The sequence below is a fragment of the Sminthopsis crassicaudata genome, chromosome 3 (assembly GCF_048593235.1).
Source record: "Sminthopsis crassicaudata isolate SCR6 chromosome 3, ASM4859323v1, whole genome shotgun sequence".
Classification (NCBI taxonomy): domain Eukaryota; kingdom Metazoa; phylum Chordata; class Mammalia; order Dasyuromorphia; family Dasyuridae; genus Sminthopsis; species Sminthopsis crassicaudata.
Window position 1 is genome coordinate 433,040,414 of NC_133619.1, and position 27,272 is coordinate 433,067,685.

Genomic DNA, 27,272 nt, shown 5'->3' on the forward strand with positions numbered 1-27,272 from the left:
TATACAACATGGGAAAATTAACAAATAAGGCATTTACTAAAAAATTTTAAGCAGGGAATTCTATTATCAACAGACGAAGAATTGCTGAGTTAACCCTCCATGGCTCTCAAAAAACACCATTCTTGGCAAAAGCTAAAGACGACTGACTGTACCTGGTACCTGTCCCCAGGCTCCCCACTTATCACTGTCCTGGGAAGCAGCATAGATTTAGAGACAGTTCTGTAATCTTGGGCTAAGTCATTCTTAAACCTCTCAGCCATGATTTCTTCATGTATAAAATGAGGGGGGTTCTTTCTTCAAAAGTTGTTTCTCGTTCTAGATTTCAGATGAATTCTATGTGGTAGTTATAAAGTGTAGAGCAATCTGGCAGGTTTCAAAACATGCCCTGAAACTGAAGCTACAGGAAACAAAAATAACTGAACTCAATGGAAAAGACTGCAATGTATTATGAAGTACTGCAACACTAACATTGCTTTTTTACCTTGAACAGTTGGTGAGGAAATGGGGAGGAGAAGAGATGAAATACCTAACAAATACCCAGAGTTCATTCCTCCAATTCAAAAGAGTCCTTGGAGCTTTTCAAGGGGCTACTCAATATGCTGCATCTTGGTAATACAAATAAAAGTCCATATAGAGACCAAAAGACTGCTCCTTACACATCACCAAAGACTTATTTCAGACACCAAAAAAAGAGGCCCCCCAGTTCACAACAACAAAAAAAAACATATTTAAGAATTCAGCAAACATATTCACAAGACCTATTTGAAAGATAAGTATAACAATTTAGAAAAGCTGGTTTGCTCAAGACTTTTTCAGGAATTCACTGAATGACATAAAAACAAGAATATCCCCAAAGTCTCGAAGCAGTTTTTAAGGTTTTGGGGGTTCTTTTGGTGGTGGGGGAGGAGTGATTAGCTTAAAATGGCACATTTGGGATGGTTGGTGGTAGACGTGGGAGGGAGCAGAAATAAGAAAAAAGGTTAAAAGGACCACCAAAAGCCACTCTATCACTTATACTTTTATTTATTACTATGTAAGTTTTTTGTTAAAAACTGATTGAGGCCAAAGTTTTAACAAAGGGCTTGTTTTCATATATGAGGTATCAAGTGATGTGCAAATGGTAAATGAATTATACCAAGGGAACTTATCTATTGTTATTATATATGAAACTATTTTGTCCAGACTAAAAACTATACTGACAGGAGATAGATTATAAATAGGGCACAGAAAACTTAGATCAAGAAGTATCTCTGTAGTTTCAATACTAGCAAGCTTTCTCCTTGGGATCCCATATGTATAGAAAAATATTCAAAATTCACACATTAGAGCAGAAGGCAACTTGTTCAATAGTATTAATGTTAGGATATTACCATACATAGATTACCGAGGTTCATTTTAAACCACAGAAAAGAAATGCAAATGTCCTGCAAACATATTTAGATGTAACAGACATTAGCTTGCTTAGAAAGAAAGCCCCATGTATAATGAGATAAAATTTAAAGAGCAATGTGCTAAAACCCATTCTCAGATCCTTAAAAAAGGAAATCAAGAACATTCATCAGTTATATGTGGCCTGCAACATCCAAATAAAGGAAACGAAAAACTTTTAAAATATCCAATTATTTTTCTCTTGGTTTTGGGGGGGGGGGGAAAGTGTTTCATGTTCAGCACCTTATTTAATAATTGTCTCCCCAAAGTTAACTGAAAAAACAGATAACAAGGCAAACACTAACAACACAATAGTATTTGTTTACTGATTCAATAATGCCATTCCAAAGTAGTAACATTAAAGAAGTCCTTTTTCTATTAAAAAAATTTCACAAATAAGAAACTTCTCTAAATAGTTTTTAGAGTTGAACACCTTACAACAGCAGCTCAATGAGCTATTTTAGAAACAAGCACAAAAACTCTTATTCCACCAAAAAAAAGAAAATTTATTTCTGTTTTAAAATGAGCAAATTCACTGCAACATTAACCTCTTTTTCTGATACAAGGCAAATAACAACAAGTGCACATCTTAAATTTGGTTGGTCACAAATCAGAATGCTATCCTCTTTTTGATGCAGCAGAAAGTAATAAATAAGTGAAAATTAAATACTTCATATCAACAGTTTGGTATTAACAATTCAGTGGTGCCATCCCTACATTTGAAGGACAACAGAGTCTGGTTTTATAAAAAAATACTTGATATGACATGTCAGTTGGGCTAAAGATATTTTAAGATATAATTAGTTGTTCCTTTTTTTCTTGAAGGAAGACAATGTGATCACTGTCCACCAGTGCAGTAATGCATTTTTAACGGGGATAAGTGACCAGTTGGTCCATGGCACAATCATATATTTCACACATCTGTCAGAACGGACCCTGTGCAAAAGGCTCCATGTATTTATAAGCAACAATACAAACTGACAATGCCGTCAGTCCTTCACACTTTTTAAAAAAATATCTACATTTATCCTCATAAATGCCTAAATGTTAAACCATCATTTGTTCAAAGAAAGAGATGCACATTCATATTGTGAAGTTATTAGGAAAATACTCTTGCAAATAAACTATATAAAGATAAAATACACTTCAAAGGTTTGTTGTTGGGTTTTTTTTTTTGTTTTGTTTTTTTTTGTAGTTGTTGGGGTATTTTTTTTTAACATTATTCTATAAAGTGCAGAGAAATCCTTCTAAGTAAAGGGAAAAAACTACTCCCTATAACAACAATATAATTACAGCAGCTTTTGCATAGCAATACTTAGAGAAAGTTGGACACTTCAATTTCCTCAGGAAGAGAAGGATGGAGGAATATCTTCCAATTCAGATCTTTTTTTGGTCACAGTTCTGATTTCTTCAGGAATGGTTGCTGATGCCAAATCTCCATTGAGCATATTTCTTGAACAGTGAACAGGTCCTATTAAGAGAGGTATTAATACTTTAAAACTTCCTTTCCAAGACAAATCAATGTTAAGTATATTTTTCTATTATTGGATGCTTCCACTATAGTTCTTTCTAGTCCACTGAAAAGATGGTTACTCCAAACTCTATTTTACAAATGAGGAAGCTTAAATCCGAAAAAGGTCATAAAGTAAAATGGTCGCTTTAAAACTAGACTTCAAGTCATACGATTAAAGGACTCAGGGCTTGAAAGGAGCTTAGATCATCAGTTTAAATGCTTTATCCATCAATTAAGATTACTACATACCATTTACAGGAAAGTAATGCAATATAATGGAAAGCATATTGTCTCTGGAACAAGCGGACCAGGACTCAAAAACATGCCTGCATGACCTTAGGGCTCAGGCATTGAATATCCCTGGGCCACAGCCTGCTCATCTATAAAACGGTGGTACTGACCAGATAACTTCTGAGGTCTCGTTCCAGATTATGATCCTATAACAAGGTCTTACACTGAAGCTCCCCAATACTGCCAGTGAACCCAATAGGGCTCAATACAAAAGCAGTTATACACCACAAGAAGTGAAAATTCTTCCGTAATTTTCTCATAAGTCTCAATTTCTCAGCAGTCCAGTGGTATGGTATCTACGCTAACTGCCAGCAACCCACAAAGTTATTAATCAATTGTTAGCCTGTGGCTAAAAGCTTCATCTATTCTTGAACTACAGAGAAGTCTCAAGCCAGGTCTGTATCGAATCTGATATAATCAATACTTTAGGAAAATAGATCTCAAAAATTTTAGAATTAGAATAGGAATGATCCTATCACTGCAGAATCTAAAATGGAATGTGGCTCAAATGTCACTAGGATTGTATAAAGTAATGAAAACTTTTGACTACTGTAAAAGGAAAACAAGAAGGCTATATAGAGGGAGTTCCGCGGTGAGCTCAGATTTTTAAAAAGCATGTAAAAAACGAAAGGAAATGAATGGAAAAGGAAAAGGAAAGACATGTATTTTTTAAAATGGCACAAAAAATGGAGAAAGTAAGTTTAAAGTCAGGAAGGAGCTGAAGTTTCCATTAAGTAGAATGAAAAATCTTATAAAGCTATATTTGGAACAAGATGAAGAACAAAGAAAGAACAAACCTACTTTTTGGGGAAAATGGTGTAATCTTGACAGAATACAATTAGAAATCAGAACTACTTAATTTTGATTTTGTTTCCACATTCTCCATCAAAGAAAGTAATCTTCAAACAATATGGGCAGAGTATGGTGAACTAAAAAGCCTGAAATCATTTGGGACCAGTATGGGATCAGTCCCAAATGGTTCTAGAAGGACCAAAATTTGTCATTCTAATGAATAGGTAAAAATGTTATTCAAATGATGGGGTAAAATGAAATAGATGGGTATTAAAAGAGTGGGGATGGCACTGGAAAAAACTGAATGGTACCACACTTCAGGGATGCAAAAAGGATGCCTGCACGAAGTGAGGAGTTTATCCTAGTACCTGAAGGCAGTCAGTAGTGCACCAGATACTTTGGGCTTTGAATCAAGAAGGCTTAAATTTAAATCATTCCTCAGATATCTGCTAGTTATACAAAACAATTTCTTTCACCCTCAGTTCCTCCATCTGATAAATGAGGTGACAGACTAAAATGAGGTGACTATATCATCAATAAAGTATCTGCACTATTTACAATGATTTTTAACAGGCCCTTTTAACAGTTTAGCCATTGTTTCAGTGCCCTTGTCAAACTTAAAAATGATAAAAAAAAATATTCAGCTTCATGGCAACAATACAAAGACTTATCTACAAGTTGGATGAACCAAGTTTACACTGTGTAGTAAACTGGATTATAAAACTTTCATACCACTTAATGTTAAGTGGTTAACATCAAGAGAAAGATTATCTGAAATCAATAAAATTTAAAGATTTCAAAGAGAAACTATTAGATAAATGATCAATTTATCAATTTAGCCCAATCATGGTCCTTCAAATATATGATATAGTTATCATGTCCCCAAGAAGTCTTATCTTCCCTAGACAAACACAATCAATTCCTTCTACTGGGCTTCATATGGCATAACAAGGGTCTTAACCATTCTGGTTATCTACCTCTGGATGTTATTCAGTTTATCAAAGTCCTCCCTAATATATTAACTTCCAGAAAGGAACACAAGATTCCCAATATCTTTTCTTTAGAAAGAATACAACAGATTAACCCATCTCTAGTCTTTGCTGTTATATCTCTCTCCAATGTAGCCTAAGATCAACTTAACTTTTCTGACTCACTGAGTTTGTCAATAAAACCCAAAGATTTTTTTGGAACAATGTTACCTAGTAACCCTTCTTCCATTTTGTTGCTGATGTTAATTTTCTGTATTACAATGATAATATTTGTCCTGATTTTATTTCAGCCAATGTGCTGGTTATTCTTTGTATCATTATTCTGCAAATTTAGTAAGCAGATCATCAGTGCCTTTATCCAAGTGATAAAAGTAGAAAAAAAGCGCACAAAGCCAACTACAGCTCTCTAGGCTACTCTAATTGAGAGCACCTTCCAAAATAACAGTGAACAATTAGATATGCAGTATGGCATGTAATAAAATGTTCAGGGAATCAATTTTGGAGCCAGAATGACCTAGTTTCTGGTTGTGCCTCAAATAAATATTGAATAACAGAAGCTGGATAGTAACACTGAATAGAGTTCTGGATTCAAATTCAACAAAGCCTGAATTCAAGTCTGCCCTTAAAACATTCATTAGCTGAGTGACCCCAGACAATCACTCATTTTCTTCATCTATAAAATGGGAATAATAATAATTGCACTAGTTCCCAGAGCTGTGACAAATATCAAATGAGACAGTATTTGTAAAGTGCTATGCTATGCAAATTTAAAAGTTTAAATTTAAAATAAAAATTTTAATGTGATAAAACCCACTCTAATTGAGATCTCCTAAGATGGCAGTGAGCAATCAATTAATAGAAATAGTCTCTAAGATAATAAATCTCAAAGAAGATGCTGACTTGCATTGGTAGAAAGATTTCTCATGTAGAAAGTTCCCTGTACCAATGTAATGGTAAGCCTCATCCTTCACCCTCATCAACCAATTATGCTGGCAACATGGAGACTTTCTCTTCTAGACTTGGAATATTCATTAGTTGAATTTCCTTGGGAATCATTTATGATTCACCATTTTTCTCCTTCTCTAACTTAAAAAACATCATGGAACAGCAACAGAAAATATTTTCATTTTATAAAGATATTTAGCATTTCTTAATTACTAAAAAAAAGTTTATGACAAAACACTTGAGTTTCTTTTAACTGTATGTCTCACTCTAAATCACACATGTGTGTGCTAAGGTCTATAGCAATCAGTATCTTCACTCAACAGCATCAGTCTGGGAGACCCACAGTAAGAATGCTAATAAAATCCAAAGGCAGCTACACCTGCTTTCAAACTTACTATCTGGGTCTTCAGGGGGCATATCATTGTAGTCTGTATCTGAGTAGGTTCTTCTGCGCCGTTGGGAAATCCGATGAAGTGAAGGCCCTGGTTCTTTTACAGTGTGACTACTCCTACAAAGAAAGTAAGTTAATTTACTTTTCAATTAAATAAATTCAAACATTCCCAAGTTGACTTGAAGCCTTAAGTCACTTCTATTTAAATGAAGAAGAAATCTCCTTCAAGTTAACACACTAACCAAAACAGATTTCTTAATTGAGTTAGATGAAAAATAGTCATCACAAAATCCAAGTACTTTTCTCTGAAAGGAGAAACTGTAGCCTTCTGAAAAACCTTTAATCAGATTCTTTTGGTTCAGAATTCTAGGTGAACTAAAACTTTTGATTAAAAAAGGTCAGTGGTCTAGTTTTCCAACCACATATAGGCAAATGAAACCATAACTATAATGCTGTTGCATTATTAAAAAAAAATATGCCAAATGTTAATATTTAGACATACTGATAGCAATGAAAGACACTAATTGATAGCCAATGAAGAGACAAAAGCAAGAATAAAAGTAGAGCAGAGGCTTCTAGGAGTTAGAAGAGAAAAGTCCCTTAGCAATCTTTTAGGTCAACACCTAAGTTTTAAAGATGAGGAAAGTGAGTCCTATAATGATGAAATATGTCACCCAAGGTCATAAAGGAAGGAAGTGGAAGACTCAGGATCCAAACCCAAGTTTTCTGTCTCCAAATATGATGACACTCTTTCCACTGCATGGTGGATATAGGGATATTAAATATTGCTAAGTCAACAGTTTGAAGGAATTATTCTATCATAGTATGATCATTATTAACATTCATAATGATCCTAAATCATTAAAGATTAATTATGTTCTACAAATTTTGCCTACTAAGGTAAAATGAAAATAAATCCACAAATAATTCCATCAAAATGTTTATTCAATTAAAATTCCCATCAGATATGTTCAAAATAAAAAGATGTGTTAGCACTTAAAAGTGAGAGGTGCATATAACAGCAGATTTTTTTTTTTATAAGTAAAAAGTGCTGTACATTTTTCTCTTTTTCTTTTTTCCAAAAATTCTTTGCTTTCAGGTTGGCTCTGTGGAAAGGATTAGGAAAATAACTTAGGGAGAAATGGAAATGATGTAAAAACAAAAATTCAATTAAAAATTATTTTAAAATAATAAATGGCAGAAGCTGCAGTTTGCCACAAAATGTACTTATATGAAGCTAGCTAGCTACTCATTTCCTGATGATGCTGGACAAAATTTTAATTAACATATCTGTTTCAGAATTTTCTTTTAAATAATTGAGGCAGAGAAAGATCTTAGACCAAAAAAAAAAAAATCTATTATAAAGGAACACCTAAAACCTTAGCTTTTTGAGAGAGAATATTATAAGGATCCAAATTAGGAAACTTGACTAATGCTAAAAAATCTACATTCCTCTGCTGCATAGACCAATTTAAAAACCTGGGACTATTAGAGATTATTCAAGAAAGTTAAACTACTAAAAAAGAAATCTCCTAACATCAATTTGACTAGTATTTATATTTAAACATCCATGAGTTTTTCTTCTGATTTTTCAGTTTTTCACCCTCATTATAACTTTTTTACCTCTTAATATGATGAAGAAATACAATAAGCTACACATCAACCTTTGAGACCAGAAGTTTCAACCAAATACCCACAGATTAATGTATACTTTGGGATACTTGCAAGCACCTTACAAATATGCAAAGCCATCAGCTGATAAATAGCACTAGTGCTATTTTACACACCAAATCTTATTAATGTCAAAAGCAGCAGCATAATGTATTGAACAAGGCACAGGGCTTTGGAGTCAGGCTGACTTGGATCAGCTCCTGCCTAGAACTCTTACTGCCTATATGACCTTAGACAAACTTTACCTCCATCAACCTCTTCCTCCTCTATAAAATGAGAAGGTTTTATTCAATGACTTCTCAGGTCTCTTCTAGGGCAGCAGTGGATAAGAGCACTGGGCTCGTAGATAGGAAGATCTGGGTTCAAATCCAGCAAATCCAGCCTCAGACACTTACTATCTATGTGGCCTGGGCAAATCACTTAACCCTGTGTTTCTTGGTTTCCGTAACTATAAAAATGAACCAAAAAAGGAAATATTAAATTATTCCAGTATCTTTGTCAAAAACAAAACAAAACAAAAAAACATATAGGAAAGGGGATCACAAAGAGCTGGACAAAACTGAAAATGACTAAACAATAAGGTCCCTTACAATACTAAATCCTATGATCCTGTAGGCTTTCCATGGAGAGGTAGTATATAGGAAGAATGAATAAAAAAAAGAAAAAAAGACAATTTTACCTCTCAGAGCTGTAAGAACCAGGGTGGCTGATGGAACGTTTCATCTAGAAATTAAAAAAAACAAAAACAAGATATAAATTAAAGATGCACAAAATTAATTCCAAAACAATACATACTACAAATATAATCAACCAACTCAATAGTTTGATGGGAAAAGATTTTTAAAAATTAAATACTTCAATACAGCTAGAATTTTAATGGTGTAGACATTCTTTCCAGTAATTCATATTACAACCCAACTGTAAAATTTTTTCATCTTGTGGGAGTTCCCTACACCAGTGAAGTCAAAGATCCAGTATCCATCTGTTTAAAATTTCCAAATATTTTTTCTGGGTTGATAAAAACTAGAAGGGCACTTTTAGTTACAAAAAAGATTGTACTTAAATAAATGTGCTTATATATCTGACTTTGGAAAGTATATTTCTAAAGCTGCATTGTACATTTAACATAAATCTGTAATACACTGGTTATTTCATCAATATTTCTTACTTGAAAAATAACTCACTATACAGGTTATCAAAAGGTCATTTAGGGAACCAAATCTCCAACTTGGCTAACTATGCAATACACTATCTGAGACATCATAGATTTTAGTAAAAATCCTTGCAAAATCTCTCCAAACATTTTTTTCAGGTTAATTCCCAAAATGGTAGCTATGGATATTGTAAATAGAACCTTCATCCCTCTGTGAAAATTATCTTGTACTTTTTAGTGTAAAACCAAAAGTGCCCTTCTGACTTTATATTACTGTTAGGGCCCCACTTTCCCATGACACCAAATTTATCAACCCTAAAAGGACTACAAACTAACTGACCCTGCCAAACAACATACTCATTGTTCCAGAGATTCTAGATAATTTCAAATTGCAAGCTCATATCACTTCACATTCCCCAAAGTTTTTTTCTTTCCTTTCCTAGTTGTACTTATGTAGAATACAGAACTCATTCACATGACACAAAACTATGCCAAGAAAATTGAATTGTTTTCACCCCTTTAACTCTAAACAGTGAAAATAATCCCAGTAGATAAAAATTGCTCCAACCATTTGAACAGGTGAAGGTGATACAGGAGAAACTAAAGGATCTGGATGAGGCAATTGAAACATCTCTGGTTTAAACTTGGCATTTGCTATCTTCACACATTCTTCGAGTGTGGTGATGAATGTGTTACAAGTGGCACTAAGCAGAGAAGACGCTTCGTTCATATTCTAAAAAAAAAATAGATATATAAATGTCAAGGTCAGTAAAATCACAGACATATAAATGAATCTTGTTCAAAGGGGCAACATTACACTCAAGGAAGAAAACATTACCTTCAATTAATACATCTAAAAAACTGCTTTGAGGGAACATTTTACTTCCAAGTACAGGGTATCAGAAAATTGCAGCAACCTGTGGATAGGTAAGTAATAGCCATCTCTTCTTGAATAAATAATATATGAATGAAACTGAATTCAAATAAAATTTTAAAACATGCTTTTCCTTTCTAGTTAGGATAGCGATCTGAAAAACTTTTAGGCAATAATTTCTATATTTCTATATAAAACAGACAGATGAAAATAATTTTCTAATTCCTAGTGAATATAATTTTTTAAATCCCAATTCAATTTTGACAAGTCTTTGTTGAAAAACTATCTCAGAAGTTGTTACATACGATGCCTTGGGAAGGCACCTGGGCCTAGCAAACCAAATATACAAACAAACTAAGCAAATGGCAAAACACCTTCTTCTTCCCTTTCTACTTAAAACCTACTAGGTGCTTAAAAACTCTCCCTTTCTTTAACCCTAGCATTTCCCCAGTTCCTACTTACAACAAATACAGAGGTAAACAAAAGCTGCTCTCTTACATCCCTCTACTTAGAAAACAGTATGTAGCTCCTAGTATTAGTCAACCATTAACACATAATTAGCATAAGCCAACTGGGTATCCATTTAGTGTATATTCATTTAGTAGCCAGATCCTACATATCTGAATTCTAACTTTTTTCTAACAATTTGTGTGAGGGGAATATAAAAGTAAATATTTTGTGAAATTAACGTCATTTTCAGAAATATTCTCAGAAATCACACAGCAAAAAATTTTTTCCCTAATTATCAGATTATTATAAATATGAACAGATATGACTTCACCAGAGAAACATGTCACCCTATGGATACTGCTTTACTTTGGCTACAGAAATGCAGTCCAGAACAATGGTTCCAATTTGGGAGTCCACAGTTATTGCATGACATCAAAATACCAAGCCTTATCACTCAGCTCTTCACAGAGCTCCAGTGAATAGGCAATGTGAATGCAGCTACCATTATGTGGGGAACATGCATGATTATTTTTTTAACATTAAAAAGGATTCCCAATGGAGAATGAATTAATCAGCAGTGATGAGAGCCATGGGATTAGATGACTCTTTAGATATCCTGCTACTCTGCGATAAACTTGACCCAGAATTTCTTATTGAAGAATCTCACCCCAAGGTGACTCCAAATTTGATCAGACCTGCATAGAACATTACACTTAATACCTCTACACTGGGGGTTGAATGACTGTCATCATGATGGACGAATTCTTGTATAGTATGAACTTGCTGCATTAAGAGGTCACAGTAGAGGCGAAGTTCAGACATTTTGGTTTTCAAAGATTCATTGGTTTCACTTATTTCTGAAAGAAAAAGACATTTGTTAGCCTGAACCATTTAAGCATTTTTGTTAATATTCTTTAAGAAATATAATGTTACCATATCATAAAAAGAACACTAGCAAAAGGATTCTGAGATGCTGGAAATGGGGTACAGAGAGAAACTATTCTCTAGAAATCTTTACATGAAAAATAGGCAACTACCTATCTGTCCAGAATTCAATTTAGGCAAAGTAGCTTAAAAAGGCAGGAAAATAAACTATGAGAATGGAGGATGTGTCCCTTAAGATATTTTACAAATGCACTCTCAAAAACTCACTCAAATCTTCACACCTATTATATTCAATTCTCCTTATTTTGACAAGGCCATGCAAGCCCAACACCTACCTATACAACCTCTGCTTATTCATTTGCAAGTATTCCCTAAACCACAATACAAAAGGAGAGGGCGTTTAGAGAAATATGGGAGACCATGCAATCAGGCTGGATGGAGGTACTCCAGAATTAGTGGGCAGGACCGAAACAGAGGAGAGGCGATCAAAAGCAGCTGCAGGTTGGACCTTCCTCTTCCTTCCCTTACTGCAGCTCCCAGCAGAGATGATCAGAAACAGGTTTTGTATAATCTGCTGATCTAATCTAAATTAAATCCCTCCTGTTGAAATCCAAGCCCATTTCCTCATGTTCTATCTTCAGTAAAAACAGAGAACAGTGACTGGTCACCAATCTCTGTAGAATTAATGAGAACTTTCCCATTTCCAAAAGCCATTAATAATTCATTACTTGATTGTGTCCGGGCCAAAGTTTTAAGAAACAACAAATGGACTTATACAGCTTCAAAAATCTGGAATTTCACTGGTGGGGGTATGCTCCTTCCATCTACAAGGGTTCCCTCCACAACCTGGCAGCTAAGTTTTCATGAACTGATGTGGTCAAAATAAAAATTTATCCCTGTGGAAGCCAGCCTTCTGGCAATGGGCCCCTCTGCACTTATCTAAGCTAGTTTGCCCTTGGAGAGACAACATTTGAAACTTTTCTAACTTAGCACAACCTTCGAGTGGTTACCCCCAACTGCTAATACATCTGCAAGAGCCCAGCCACCACAATGCCACAGGACTCGGTTTTCTTGAAGATCAGGGAGATGGGGGAATAAAATAGACAAACAGACAAATAGATAAATAGATAAAAGCCATATTTATCTTTTAATACCTTTTTCCTTTTTTGCTCTGGTGTCAGTCAAACAAGCTTTCGCACTGCCCAGAGCGACTAGCCACCTCTGCCTCTCGGCGGCATTCACAGCTTTCATGTAGAAATGCTGCTCCCCTGGAATGATTAATTCCATTCTTGTATTGTCTGCTGGGTGGACTGTGAGTGAGAACAAGAAACATTGGGAGTTGAAATAAATTAGAACACAGTGGCACCTCCGGGAACATACTGGCACAAAGCTCCTGCAGGAGGACAAGGAGGAAGTAAGGGGAGCCCTCTCCCAGACACTCGTGGCACCCTTCCCCCAGCCCAGACCAGGCCCGGCTGGCCAACCTGAGATGACAGCCAGAGAGAAAACGACTGAGAGAAAAGAACGGAGAGGCAGCAGCAGGAGGAGGAGGAGGAGCACTCTTGGCCTATCCTGCACTACTCCTTCCTCCCTCTGGCCTCCTGGGCTTATTCCTTTTCTGGATCTGGCCCCTAAGAATGAGCCAAGAACAATGATGACAGCAATGTTGACCATTAGCATTTATGCAGCAGGGTTGGATTTACCAAGTCCTTCTCCTACACCATGATCTCCTTTGGTCTTCCCAAAGCCCGGATGGGTTACTGAATCTGTGGGGGGTAAAGTGCTCCTCTCAATGCTGCGGGGCTCACACACACCCCAGGATCAAGGACATGCAGCTGGAAGGACTTCCTTTTAGATAGGCCCTGAATGTAAATGAAGCACACTAACCATGTAGTTTTAAGAAAGAAAACTTGTAACTCATAAAACCATTTAGTGTTATAGGTGGAATACATACTCTGAGAAGGAAGAAGAAAGCAGAATGAATCCTTAGAGCAAGAAAGGGCTTATTGGAGGGGGCCAGGCTCGAGCCACCTCGTCATGGTGGGGATGTCTTTAACACTTTTAAGAAGACCAATTGCAACCATGACTGATAAGCATTTATTAAGGGCCTGGTACTGTGCCAAGCACTGGGTGTACAAAAACAGTCTCTGCACTCAAAGCACTGACCTTCTATCACAGAAACAACATGTATACAAAACTGTCCCCTAGGTCTGAAATTCTACTCCTTATCTCCGTCCTTGGCTTCCTTGACCTTCTTCTGACCCAAACTAAGATGATGTTGTTTATTTATTTTTTCTTTTTCTTTTTCTGAGGCTGGGGTTAAGTGACTTGCCCAGGGTCACACAGCTGGGAAGTGGTAAGTGTCTGAGACCAGATTTGAACTCAGGTCCTCCTGAATGCAGGGCTGGGCTGGTGCTCTATCCACTGCGCCACCTAGCTGCCCCCATGATGTTGTTTAAAAAAAAAAAAAAACAGCACTTATATACAGTTTTATGGCTTGCAAAGCATTTTACTTAAGTTAACTAATTAGACCCTGACAACAACCCTAGGAGGTAGGTGGTACTATTAGCCCCATTTTACAGATGGAGAAACTAAGATACTGGTAGTTAAGTGCCTTGCCTAGGAAAATAAGACCCAGTCTTCGTGACTAAATCCTGAGCTCAAAAATCTCACCTTCAACCAGAAGCCTTTCCCAATTCCCAAAAATATTAGAGCTTTTCCTCTAAGATTGGGGCCAATTTTATCTTGTATGTACCTTGTTTATACATAGTTGTTTGCAAGTTGTCTCCCCCCTTAAAACGGTGAGCTCTTTGACAGCAATGATTGTTTTTTTTTTTTTCCTTTTGAATCCCCAATATTTAGCACAGGGCCTGGTACATAGTAAGGCACTAAATAAGTCCCTGTTGATTTGATTCAACATATATGTAAATAGAAAATATATACACAATAGATTAGGTAGTGGGAGAGGCTGAAGATTAGAAAAGTCCTCATATAGAAGGTGGCATCTGAACTGATCTTTGAAGGCCATTAGTAGCTTTGAGAGATTGAGGCAAGGAAGGTACAGGTGTTAGCAAGGGCAGAGAAAGGGTATCCTGTATGAGGAACAAAAAGTGGGCCTGCCATTGTGATGAAATTAAAGATCCTTAGAGGACATTTCTTCTAGAGTTTCAATAGTAAGCTTTAAACTCAATCCACCCCACTAAAATTCCAAGAGAAGCCCACACATACATAGATGGTACTGGAGAAGAAGCTAAAACCTGTGACACAGGCTACCAATTAGATTCCATATTGACTTCCCAGCACAGGTGCAATCAAGGTAACAGGTTTTTTTAGTAAGATTTTTTATAAGATTCAAAGTAGAATGTACACTTCTCAGTGAGAACAAAACTTTTTTTTGGAATGCTCCTTTTAGGATATTCTCAAAGCATAATCTTTTGAGTATCCTCAATGGTAACAAGTTTTTTACCTTTTTGGAATCATTTTGGAGTCAAATTTAGTGAGTAAAGTAAGGGATCTAGATGAGAAAATTGGGAGTTAATAAAGTAAGGAAGGACTTGGCTTGTTTTTTTGTAGTTCAAAATCTGTCTCCAACAGTAATTCAAAAATGATCCTAAAATGTTTTGAGTAATAGCAACATTCACTGAAGATAAATGGTGGATCTTAAGTCTATGAAATGTAATCCTCATTACAATGTGCAGATTTTATTTTTAGTAGATTTATTTTTTTTAAATCAGTCTCATTTTTGTATGCCCAGAAAATTTCTGGAACATGATCTGACTGAAGTACAATCATACCTTGGAAATACTATGGGTTTAGTTCCAGATCACACAATAAAGTAAATATTGCAATAAAGCAAGTGACATGAATTCTTTGGTAATGCATATAAAAACTACAGTTACACTACATTATAGTCTTTTAAGTGTGCAACAGTATGTCTTTTAAAAAAACAATAATTTGCATACCTTAATTTAAAAATGCTTTCTACTTAAAATTGTTAACCATTATCTGAGCTACTTTAAATAGAAAGTCTTGCCTTGATGTTGATAATTGTTGACTGATCAGGGTGATGGTCATAGAAGGCTGGGATGGCTGTGGTAATTTCTTAAAATATGAAAATAATGAAATTTGCCAAATTGATTGACTCTTCACTTGACCACTTAGGGGCCACTGTAGGATTCTTAAATGGCTTAATTTCAATACTGTTTTCTTAGAAAATAGAAAGGCCTATGGAGAGGGAGAGATACTGGAATGGCTGGTAGGTGGAGCAATCAGAATACATACAATATTTATCAATTAAGTTTGTGGCACCCCAAAGACATTACAAAAGTAACATGAAAGAGCCCAGATCTCCAAAACATACATAATAATGAAAAATTTTGAAATCTTGAAAAAATTACAAAATATAATGTGAGCACATGTTGTTGGAAACACTGATAGACTGGCTCAATGCAGGGTTACCACAAACCTTCAATTTGTAAAATTAAATGCAATGTCTATGACATGGGATAAAATGTCTGTAATCATGGTGTAGTAGAGAAAGCATGTGACTCCAGTCAAGAGAGTTTGAATTTCAACTCTGCTACTTAATCTATCCACAATCAACTTGGACAAGTCATTTAACTCTTTGGGCCTCAGTTTCTCCATCTGTAAAATGAGGGAATTACATTAACCAATCTCCAAAGTCCCTAATTCTTCCTCCAAATTTATGATGCTCTATACAAACCCATATAATGAAAAGCTCTCCATTACAAAGGGTTTCTTTTGTATTTTATCTTATAATTTTAGGTAACACTCCTTCAAAGGATTAACTTGATACACACAAAAAACTGTTCTTCCCTTTTTCCCGTCACTTATCTCCCTAACACTCCCACCACACCTCAAACATCTATTTTTCTCCAACACTTCCACAGTCACTATGAATACACTCTGATTATGCTTATCTAATCACTAGGATCAACAAAAGCCTAAGGATACTCATCTCAAGACCTCCATTAGTTGCTTTTTATTTACTAGAGACAGGTGGTAAAGTGATTAGAACCCTAGGTTTTCTAAGTCAGGAAGTTCAAATTTGTCCTCAGACATGTCACACATAGCAGTAGGGGTTTGTTTCCTTTCTTATTTCTTCTTCTTACCCAGGCCTTGCTGCCAACAATCTCCCATTACACTTACTACCTATGTGATCATGAGCAAGTCACATAAAGCCTCCCCTGAGCTTGTTTCCTCCTCAGTAATGTGGGGAGAAGCTGGCTACTGTAGGGCTCATATGAGAGAGCACCCCCATCGCAGTTGGAACCTCCATGCTCTCTCTCCCTAGAAGTTATTGTGTATGTGAACAGACCCCTGGTGCCATGCCTTTGGGGGACCCTGGGTCTCTCAAAGACAGCCTCAGCAGGGTTCACACTCAGACTTCAGCCACATGCAAGTGTGGAGGGCTGCTTTCCAGGCTTGCCAGACCCTGGTCCCCTGGCCAAGCAGTGACGAGTTCTAGACCGTGATGCCCCCGAAGGAGAGCACACAAAGGGGAGCCCCTTGGCACTGATGGGGACAGGTCAGAGCACTCAGAATCACACAACATTATGTCATCTGTACAGCTTGTTGTACAGGGACATGACGACAGGGTAATGCTGTGAGGGGCGAGGTCTGAGGAACAGAAGCTATGCAAGGTCATCCAGAAACACTAGCCTACTTAGTTAAACACACATGAGGGCTTTTCTCATGATCTCAAGCTTCCTGCAATAGCCCATCTTTTTGATATCATCATTCCTTGTCTGATGTGGAGAGAACACCAAGTCTTTGAAAGTCACAGGTCCCTCAAAGGGAGCTGGCGAGTCAAAGAGTGGGTGTGGGGGAGGTAGCACACCACTACCAGAAATACAGAAATGAGAGCTCTGTGCCTGAAGGAGGAGGGGGCCAGGCACATGAGAGACTAAAGAAAGGCCCCCATCAACACTGGCACCCATTACATCAAGAGATCACAAGGGCAGAGATGTGGAGTCAGGAGGAGGCTGAAAGGTCATTGAGCCATCTCGCCTTTTATCTAAAAGGAAACTACTGTCCCTGAGGGTAAGTGACTTATGAAAGCTCAGAAACCCAGTAACGATCTGAGGGGCATTTGAACACAGCTCCTCCTGAGCCTGCACCCAGCGAGGAAACCTCGGGGTGGCCCACATGGGGGCCTCAGACACCTGACACTAGCTGTGTGACCCTGGGCAACTGCCTCAAAAAAAGAAAAAAATCTACAGGAAGGCTTCACATGCTGAGTGGACTGGGAAGACTCTAGGAAGAACATGAAATAGAATGCATTATGATGACAAGGGCATGGATGAGATGCAATCTGCACTTCTGGAAAGAGGGCTCCCTCTAAGAAGATTACATATCCATTAAAACACCCTAGGATCAACACTAATGCTAATCTCTTGTGGGCCTAGTTTTTCATTCCCACTTTTCCAACAAGGATCCAATACTTTTCACAGTCACTTACCTTTTCTCACTCCTTCCATTCCTACACATCAAAATGAAGTGAACAATCTATACATTTCCTTTTTCTCAGAATGATCAAATACATCATCTCTCCTCCAGAACGTGCATCATACAAAAAAGTTTTTGTTACTGCATTCCAAACAGGTGCTGGAATGTACTCTAAAACATTACTAAGGAAAATAGCCTCTCTCTTAAAGCTCAGCTTCTGAACTTTTTAAGATGCCTTTTGACAATAAAAGACAACTTGCAGAATCTGACTGGATATTAAAAATATTACTTTATAGTCTTTCTCTGACAAGGCAACTAGTTTTAGTGGAAAGATTATATATGCCATGCATTTTGAATTTCCATTCTAGATAAATGAAGAAGCAACAAAAACTATGTTAAGAATACTCTCTTTTAAGCAATTTGGAATTATGCCCAAAAAGTTATCAAACTGTGCATACCCTTTGACCCAGCATTGCTGTTATTGGGATTATATCCCAAAGAAATACTAAAGAGTAGAAAGGGACCTGTATGTGCCAAAATGTTTGTGGCAGCTCTTTTTGTTGTAGCTAGAAACTGGAAGATGAATGGATGTCCATCAATTGGAGAATGGCTGGGTAAATTATGGTATATGAAGGTTATGGAATATTATTGCTCGGTAAGAAATGACCAGCAGGAGAAATACAGAGAGGCTTGGAGAGACTTACATCAACTGTTGCTGAGTGAAATGAGCAGAACCAGAAGATCACTATACACTTCAACAACAATACTGTATGAGGATGTATTCTGATGGAAGTGGAAATCTTCAACATAAAGAAGAGCCAACTCACTTCCAGTTGATCAATGATGGACAGAAATAACTACACCCAGAGAAGGAACACTGGGAAGTGAATGTAAATTGTTAGCACTACTGCCTATCTACCCAGGTTACTTATACCTTCGGAATCTAATACTTAATGTGCAACAAGAAAATGGTATTTATACACATATATTGTATCTAGGTTATATTGTAACACATGTAAAATGTATGGGATTGCCTGTCATGGGGAGAGGGAGTGGAGGGAGGGAGGGGATAATTTGGAAAAATGAATAAAAATAAAAAAAAATTAAAAAAGAATACTCTCTTTTTAGAGGAAAAATGGTATAAAACAAAATGTCATATGAATTGGATAGTTTTGTCAACTTTTAGAATAGATATAGAAACCCACTCTGGATTTAAATTTTCTTCTAATTTCAATTGTTCTCTTACCTTTAATTTCACAAACTGCCATCTTTATACTTCCTTTGCTCCCTTTGCACACATCATCCTGTGAATCATAATAGGATAATATCCCATTATCTAAAACAAACCAGCGAGGTTGCCAACCTAGAGGGAGCACAAGTAGTAGCAATGTTAATGGAAGGGAAAGAAAGCATTTTCATCTTGGAAAGATACTACTGGCAATTACTAGGTTTAAATCAGTCCTTTTTTTGCGGGGGGGGGGGGGAAGAAAAGGGAGAATAGGGATTGAAACCTCTGTTAACAGTTTTATAAATTATATTTCACGTGATACAGTTATGCTTAAGTATATCTACCCATTTCCTCTTTCCCCTAGGTTGACAATTTCTGTGCAATCTTGGGATAAGTAGGGGAATATATGTTTGCAATATTTTTTTTATAATAGTCTCCAAATCTGTTGCTGGCATTTATTTGAACAATACACCTTTTCTCATAGCATATTTTCTACTGACATATCCATAGCCAAAATCCAAAAGGAGAGGAAACACCTACAGGCATCCCCAAAAATCCTAAGCATTTTTAGATTATAACAGCTTAATAGGACACACTGTAGGTAGTTTGGGAGATTCATAAAAACAAGTGAAAGTTTTAAAGGAAGTAGAGATCTCAGCATTTTTTATAAGCAGCAGGGAAAGAATAAATGTCCAGTGAGAGAATTAAGAACATGAAAGGGAAGGGAATTATAAAGAAAGCAATCTGCTAGAAGATTCAGAAGAGAATGGAATAGACACATGTAAGGGGCTTGGCCCTGCTAAAGCAGTCCCCCACCTCATGAGAGGTGAAACCAGAGGAAAGAGCAGGTGATAATATGAAGGGGTTCTAAAATGTAGAATACAGAGAAAGAGGGAGTTTATGGCGGTGAATGGCTTATTTTCTCAATAAGGCAAACTCCTCTGCTGAAACAAGTGGGAGGCTTAAGGAGAGAAACAAAGATTGGAAAAGCCTTCCTGAGCAGTATGAGTCAACAAGACTTTGTTTTGCGGTGAGGACACAGCTGAGATTAGATAACAATAAATCTGTTGTGAATCCAGTCCAGGAGTTTGGGTGACTTTCTCCAGTCCTGGTAGCACCAGGTGACTATTAATGAGGACATTTACAAGAGGCTATAGAATCCTAAATCCCAAATAAAAGACCCCGAATACACCTTTCTTCCCTAAAACCATATTCCTAATATATTCATTTAATTAATACTTAATGAGCATCTTCAGGGTACATAGCTTGATCCTTGGCCAAAACTGCTGAAGTGAAGCATAGTTCCTTCTGCCCCCAACTCCCACGTCCATTCCAAATGAGCAAATGCTCCCTAGATTCATCAAGTTCATGCTTAACCTATAAGCAGTCTGCCTATTCCTGATCATTCTGTGACTACTGCATCAGAATATAGTTCAGTCCTTTTAAGTGCCCCCCCCCAAAAAAAAACTATCACAAAACACCAACTTGCAAAAAAAAAAAAAAAAAAAAAAAAAGGAAAAAGTTCAAATTTTGGTTACGTTAGCTACCTATGTGCTAAATTGTCAGAACTTTGTTCCCAGAACCAGTCAGATACTAATTGACAACAGCTAATCCCAACCTCACCCCCAAAATTTTAGGCAAGTGAGATCTCTTCCCTCTGAAGGCTGGTAGATGCCACATTTTGTACCTTACAAACCAGACCAGCAGCAGCAGGAAAAGCTCTTCTTGAAAGAGAAATGAGGTGGTCCCAACAGGATGCTCTCAGACTGAGTGTTTGATTTTACTTAGTGTACTGGTGTAGTGACTAGAATTAGGGCCTCCAGGTAGTCGTGGAGAGAATGACAGGCTTAGAGTCAAAGAGAACTACCCAGTTCAGACCCTAACTGGCCTTTAGACCCTGGCCAAGTCATTTAACCCTGTTCCTCATCAGAAGGAAATGGCCAACCTCTCCAGTGGCTTTGCCAAAAAAAAAAATCCAAATGGGATCATGAAGTCTGAAGTGGTTAAAATGTTGACCCTGAAATTAGGAAGACCAGACTCAAATCCTGCCTCACTTACATGCTACCTTGGCAAGTCAGTTAACCTCTCTGGATCCCATTCCTCTTCAGTAAAATGAGGGGATTGGACTGGATTAATGATTCTACCTCTAAATCTATAAGTCTATGGCTCTTGTTGTTCTTTTTGTAAAGTTCAGAAGGCAGGACTGATGGTTAAGATAAAACTACTATCATGTAAAAACAAAAAGAATCAAAAGGGAGAAAAAATAGAGTGACAAGAACTCTGCCACTGTACCAACCAACAAGTCCATAGGGCACACACATAATTATGTAAAAACAAATATCTCTACTCTGTTTCCTCTTCTATAAAATAAGAAGGTTGAATTTAATGATCTTCAAAAATCCCTTCTAGTTCCAAATCCCATCTAAAATTCTAAAAGCCATGCTCAGTGTGGCTTATTCCAGGTTACTTACACTAGCCACAACAAAGCTCACATATTTCATTGCTAGAAAGTCCACTCCTCCCCTCAAATAAATTAATTATTCATACTTTACATAATGTTCTTTTTAAAAAAACTCAAAAAAACCCCCATAAAGCAATTTGGTTATCTAGTTTCCCAGAATACAGAAAACTTCAGAAAGATACAGGTGTCCTAGCAGTAGCAATAGGAAGAACAAGATTAGGTGAAACCCAGAAATGAGATCAAAATAGAAAAATTATTAAAAAAAAAAAAAAAAAAAAAAAAAAAAAAAAAGACCATAGAATTTTAAAAAGATAGTAGTTGAGCCATTTTCGTCTAGGAACAAAGAGCTCATATCCCAATAGCTTTTTTTTTCCTTTTAATAGCTTCTAAGAGCAGAATCTAGCTGTAAGCTAGTATAGTAACTCATGGGTCATAGTGGCTGACCCACAGACATTAAGAAAAGGTTAATTTTGTATTCTGTATGTAAACTACTTATGATAGCAAGGAAGCACATCAAAGAAAATTTCTATTAAAATAACAGAAAAGGCTTAAATGCACAATTTTCAGTTATCCAGATGATACCAGAGGCCCAGTCTTAGTGACAATAGTGTGATCATGCTAACATAAGCGTGCAGATGTTAAGTGCTTAATAAATGGTTTTTTGGTTCAGACTAGACTGATGTGTTCTTTCCTTTACAACTTGTCTACTCAGTTTGAGAAATTATTCTTGGTAAGTCTTCGGTGGCAGTAAGCAACAACGAGGGACCAGGAAAAAAAGATGAACAATGGGGGCAATACTGAAGAAGAGTGATATCTGTCCTGAGACATTGTAGTATGCCAAAGAACATGTGCCTTTTAGAATACTGCAAATGTGTACCATTATAGTAAAGGCAGCTATAGTCATTAAAATGATTTCCTGAGACTTTGTAGGCGACAACTGGAACAGCTAATATCTAGAGTAAGTGTACTGTGTATTAATTGTACCGTTAACTATGTTAGGAAATACTTAGTGATGTTCCTGTGAACACGAACCAGAGAAGCCTAAATAAATATGCAGAGATGGAAGAATGGATTCCCTAATCTATTCATTTTTTTAAAAAATAATTTTCTAAAAAGAATAATTTGCTTCAACTCAAGGAAATTTAAGAACCATTATCAACATTCTACCCCATCAAAAAGCATTTACAAATAGCAATGTCAGCATATGAAATATTTTAGCTATATACAGAATAGTATGACATAATATGAAACCATTTTTTAAAAATCCTATTCTATCAAACATCAGATAAAGTTTCAGCAAATTTCTGTGTTATGTGTTGGGATTTAGCTTAAATACTTTGGAATACATGGTGAAAACATTGAAACATTTGTGGTTTTAAAAAATCAACCAGCCGTGCTTGGTTGCCAGATTAAACAAGAAAAATGACCAGTGAGGACATATTTACTGTTGGTTACTAAATTACCTCTCAGCTCAGTTAGTTTGCTCAGAAACTCTGCGGTCCGCTTTCTAAGGCCTGGAGAACATAAGCAGCCCGGACACTCCAGGGCCCAGAACCAGAGATAACTCGGGTTACAGCGCGGCTCGAGCCTCCTGCTGCAAGGGAGGAAGCCTTGGCCTCCCAGACACACAGTTACATCAAACAGCCCAACGTTCCGTGCAGTTGTTTGGAAAATGTCTGCTATTGGGAGAAACTTTTCTTTTACAGGTTGATGTTTTAACTCTTAAGGAAAAATGAAATACACGCTACAAATCTGGGTATAAACTTGGCTTTTTTCTCCCAATAAATGAAATATGTCTATCTAATTTGGGGCAATCCTAGCTCAGTGTGGCTGGACACAGACTTAACAGAAGATTAGAGGTGAAGGAGCTTAGGGTAGCATAAGATTACAAAGAATTTAATGCCTTTTCCCTCAAAAGAAGAATAGATGGACATTAAGTCAAGATTTTGAAGCCTTATCTATCAGGAATAACGAAATTCCGTTAGACTTTAGGAGGTCTGCTGGAGGAACAATGTAGAATAACCTTAAAATGAAGTAAATACGTTTAAAGTCTAACAACTGCAGACCTTAAACTTACTTCATTTTAAGGTTATTCTACATTATTTAGAAAGTTCTTTAAATACCTTGAGATAATCAATCCTCCAGCAGAACTCCCAATTCTACTAAAGTCATTGCAAGGCATTTATTTATTCAAGTTGGTTTTATTCAGGAAAAGCCCTCCCTTCCCCCAACCTCAACTTAATCAGTTTGCTTTAGTTTGTGTCCTTTATTAAAAGTCTAACTAGTTGCCGGAATTAGAAGAATAAACCGAAGCCTCAAACAAAGAGATCCTGGGTCTATAGACTATTAAAGGAAACAATTCCCTCCTCGAGGCGGCTAAAACTTTTAAAAGGTTAAAGGAGGGAAGTTTATTTGTTGTGAGGTTACCCACCCAGAAAAAGGCATTTAACAGTTTATTCAAAGCTGTCCAAAGAAAACTTTAATACAAGCTTTAAAGAAACAGCCGCGAGATGCGCCGGGCAATTCGGAAGCTATCCAAATGACAGAATGTCAGTACCCCTTTGGAAGATGGGGGCAGAGGTGTAACAACTGAGCTAACTGCTGCCTCCCCCTCCCGTCTTCGAACTCTCCTGGCTTGGGGAACAGACGAAGCCGCAGACAGAAAACAGCACTTTGGATTAGAGAGGGAAGGCAAACGGCGGCAACAAGCGGGTTAGAGAGGGATGAGAGAAACCGAGGCCAGGCGCTCCTGAAGCGGTCTCCAGCGCACCGAGGCCACCTTCTACCGTCCCACGTCCCACTTCCTGCACCAGCATCACCGCTCCCGTCAGACACACACGCACGCTTAGGGGGCAAAAGTAGGCGGAAGGTGTTTTTGTTTTTTTATAGGGATGAACCAGGAGGTTTGTATCAAAACTGTAGAGAAAGGGGAGGGGGGGGGAGGTGTTTGGATTAACTGGGGGAGTTCAGGGAGGAGGGTGGTCCACTATGTAATCCACTTTCTTCAAGAGGCTTCCGAGATTGAAAGCCTATCTCCACATGCACATAGATTTGCTTCAAAACGCCCTTTCTCCTAAGGCCATATTCTTTTCTCCACGTCGGTCTGTCTCTGTCTCTCTCTGTCTCTCTGTCTCTCTGTCCTTGTGTCTGTCTGTCTGTCTGTCTGTCTGTCTGTCTCTCTCTCTCTCTCTCTCTCTCTCTCTCTCTCTCTCTCTCTCTCTCTGTCTCTCTCTCTCTGTCTCTCTCTGTCTCTCTCTCTCTGTCTCTGTCTCTCTCTCTCTGTCTCTCTATCTCTCCTTGTCTCTCTGTCTCTCTGTCTCTCCCTCTCTTTCCGTCTCTCTCTCTGTCTCTCTCTCTCTCTGTCTCTCTCTCTCTCTCTCTCTCTCTCTCTCTCTCTCTCTGTCTCTCTCTCTCTCCTCTCTCTCTCTCACACACACATACATACACACACTCTCCACAGACACTCACACCCACTTACACACACACACTCCCACTCACACACAGACACACACTCCCACACACAATCCCACACAGACACACACATACGCTGACACACTCATATACATACACACACATACATACACACACACTCACACACTTCACACTGCTCTCCTAACACGACCGTATCTCGCCATACACAAACACCCCCACGTTCACAGCACCCTTCTACATCCTGTCACACACACGCACACACTCACATACTTCTCGGCCATATTCGCTCCAGCACACATGCACAACACCCGTTTACTACACGCGCGCGCTCTTCTCCCCATCACACATACATGGCTGCTTCCCACCACCCAGCTGTTAGCCCCCTCCTCACGAACGCCTCACACAGCGCTCTTGTGGGCGCGTCCATGCCCACCGCTCACACCCCCCCTTCCAGCACCTGCACCTTCATTCCCCCTCCCCCCGTCGCGGGCCCCTCGGTACCTGTGAGATAATTGGTCCACTTATACAGAACCCCCTCCATCCTTCAGAGCCCGGCGCCGCGCATCCTCCCCGCGGGCGCCCCCGGCTCGGCCTCCTCCTCCTCTCCAAGCGCAGCTGCTCCCGCTCCGGCTGCCCCTCCCCGGGGCCTGCGCCTCCAGCCGGGGCGGGAGCGGCCGCGATCAGTCAGCCCCTCTGCAGGGGGCTCCCCGCGCCGGGAAGCTCGGAGCAGCCCCGGACGGCAGCGGCTGGGTAGCAGCTGGGCGCCGGCCCCGTCATTCCCCGCCGGGGGCTCGCGGGCTGTGGGCAAGCCAGAGCCTGAGCCTGCGCCGCCGGCAGCCGCCGCGTGCCCCGCACCGGGCTGCTCTCGCCCCTTCCCGGCTCTCCGGTCCCCCTCCCACCCTTCCTCCCTCCGGCCTGCCTCCTTCCCTCCTTCCCTTCCCCCGGGCTGCTCGTTTATTTTCTCTGACCCCGGACGTGGCTTTTTACTTCCTGGATGAAAGGGGCCGGCTCCGAGAGCGAAACCCCACCCCCGGCGGCGGAGCCTGGATGGAGGGCCCTCCGCGGGGAGAGAGGGAGGGATTTCTCCGCACCCCCGCTTCTCCCAGTCCTCCTCCTGGCCCTCTCCCCCTTCTTTCCTTTCTTTCCCCCCCTCCCTTCTCCCTCCTCTTCCTTCCTTCCCCTCTTCTCTTCCCTCCTCTCCCCCATCTCCATGTCCTCTTTCCCATCCCTGTCTCCTCTTCCTTTTCCGCTCCTTCCCCATCTCCGTCTCCTCTTTCCTCTCTCCTATCCTTCCTCGTTCTCCTCCCCATTCCCTCTTTCCTATTTCTCCTCCCCTCTTCATGCTACTCCTTCCCCTTTCTGCCTTTTCCCCATTTCCTTCCCCTCACCATAGGAAGGAAGGAAGGAAGGAAGGAAGGAAGGAAGGAAGGAAGGAAGGAAGGAAGGAAGGAAGGAAGGAAGGAAGGAAGGAAGGAAGGAAGGAAAGGGAGGGAGGAAAGGAAGGAAGGAAGGAAAGGGAGGGAGGAAAGGAAGGAAGGAAGGAAGGAAGGAAGGAAGGAAGGAAGGAAGGAAGGAAGGAAGGAAGGAAGGAAGGAAAGGGAGGAAGGAAGGAAGGAAGGAAAGGAAAGGGAGGGAGGGAGGGATGAATCCTGGAGGAACCATCATCCAGGCACTGCTGGCCCTCCTCAATCCCATGGTCCAGCCTCATCTGCATATTACCGCTAGCCGCAGCTACTCGCACCACCACCTGATATACAAAGTAATGCTTTAACGTTTGAAAAGCTATTTCATTTGAGCCTCATAACCGCGTTGGAAAGCAAGCAATTTTTACTTATTTTATCCAACCACCCAAGGTTAAGAAGTGGCTAGTTGAAGCAGGCGTTGGAGTGCACAATTACTCATCTTCCTGAGTTAAAATTTGGCGTCGGACACTTTCTAGTGTGACTTTCCGCAGGTCTCCTAACTCTACCTCAGTTTCCTAATCTACAAATATCTAACAGGAACTGGAGAAGAAAATAAACCACTCCAGTATCTTTGCCCGTGGGAGGGGAGGAGGGGGAATCCAAAAAGAGGTCACAGAAAGAACACAACTGAAACCATTTAACAGTCCCAGATTAAGGGACTTGCTCAAAGTCAAAAAATGAGTGGACGAATCAGAATCGGAATTGGATCTTTCCTGAGACAGAAAGGGATCTGCAACTCCTTCCTTTTACAAAGGAGGAACAAGCTGACTGTAAATATCTTGAACAGGTTCACACAGCTATTAATATCCTCCTCAGTATGTGTCCCCAGCATTTAATA

General features: G+C 38.8%; 1 protein-coding gene across 2 annotated transcripts; it reads right to left on the reverse strand.

Moving 5' to 3' along the window:
• Positions 1 to 1,913: 1,913 nt before the first annotated feature.
• On the reverse strand, positions 1,914 to 25,861 carry PLEKHA3 (pleckstrin homology domain containing A3). 2 transcript variants are annotated; one of them, XM_074302991.1, is made up of 8 exons: positions 25,473 to 25,861; positions 19,097 to 19,213; positions 12,537 to 12,692; positions 11,218 to 11,354; positions 9,742 to 9,906; positions 8,700 to 8,743; positions 6,354 to 6,466; positions 1,914 to 2,899 (listed from the first exon to the last, which is right to left on the reverse strand). In XM_074302991.1, exons 1-8 carry the CDS (start codon positions 25,510 to 25,512, stop codon positions 2,772 to 2,774), a joined length of 900 nt encoding a protein of 299 aa, XP_074159092.1. In that variant the 5' UTR covers positions 25,513 to 25,861; the 3' UTR covers positions 1,914 to 2,771. The 2 variants fall into 2 exon arrangements, with proteins under 2 accessions (XP_074159092.1, XP_074159093.1); XM_074302992.1 differs by having other exon boundaries at positions 19,097 to 19,154; positions 25,473 to 25,860.
• Between the last annotated feature and the right edge of the window lie 1,411 nt (positions 25,862 to 27,272).

What these genes read in the sequence shown, in the direction of transcription:
- PLEKHA3 (XM_074302991.1), bottom strand. Translation starts at nt 25,512, where the DNA reads ATGGAGGGGGTTCTGTATAAGTGGACCAATTATCTCACAG. An exon ending in GGCAGTTTGTGAAATTAAAG is followed by an intron (nt 12,693 to 19,096) that starts GTAAGAGAACAA and finishes TCTCACTCACAG; the next exon opens with TCCACCCAGCAGACAATACA. An exon ending in GGTTCTTACAGCTCTGAGAG is followed by an intron (nt 6,467 to 8,699) that starts GTAAAATTGTCT and finishes CTTTCTTTGTAG; the next exon opens with GAGTAGTCACACTGTAAAAG.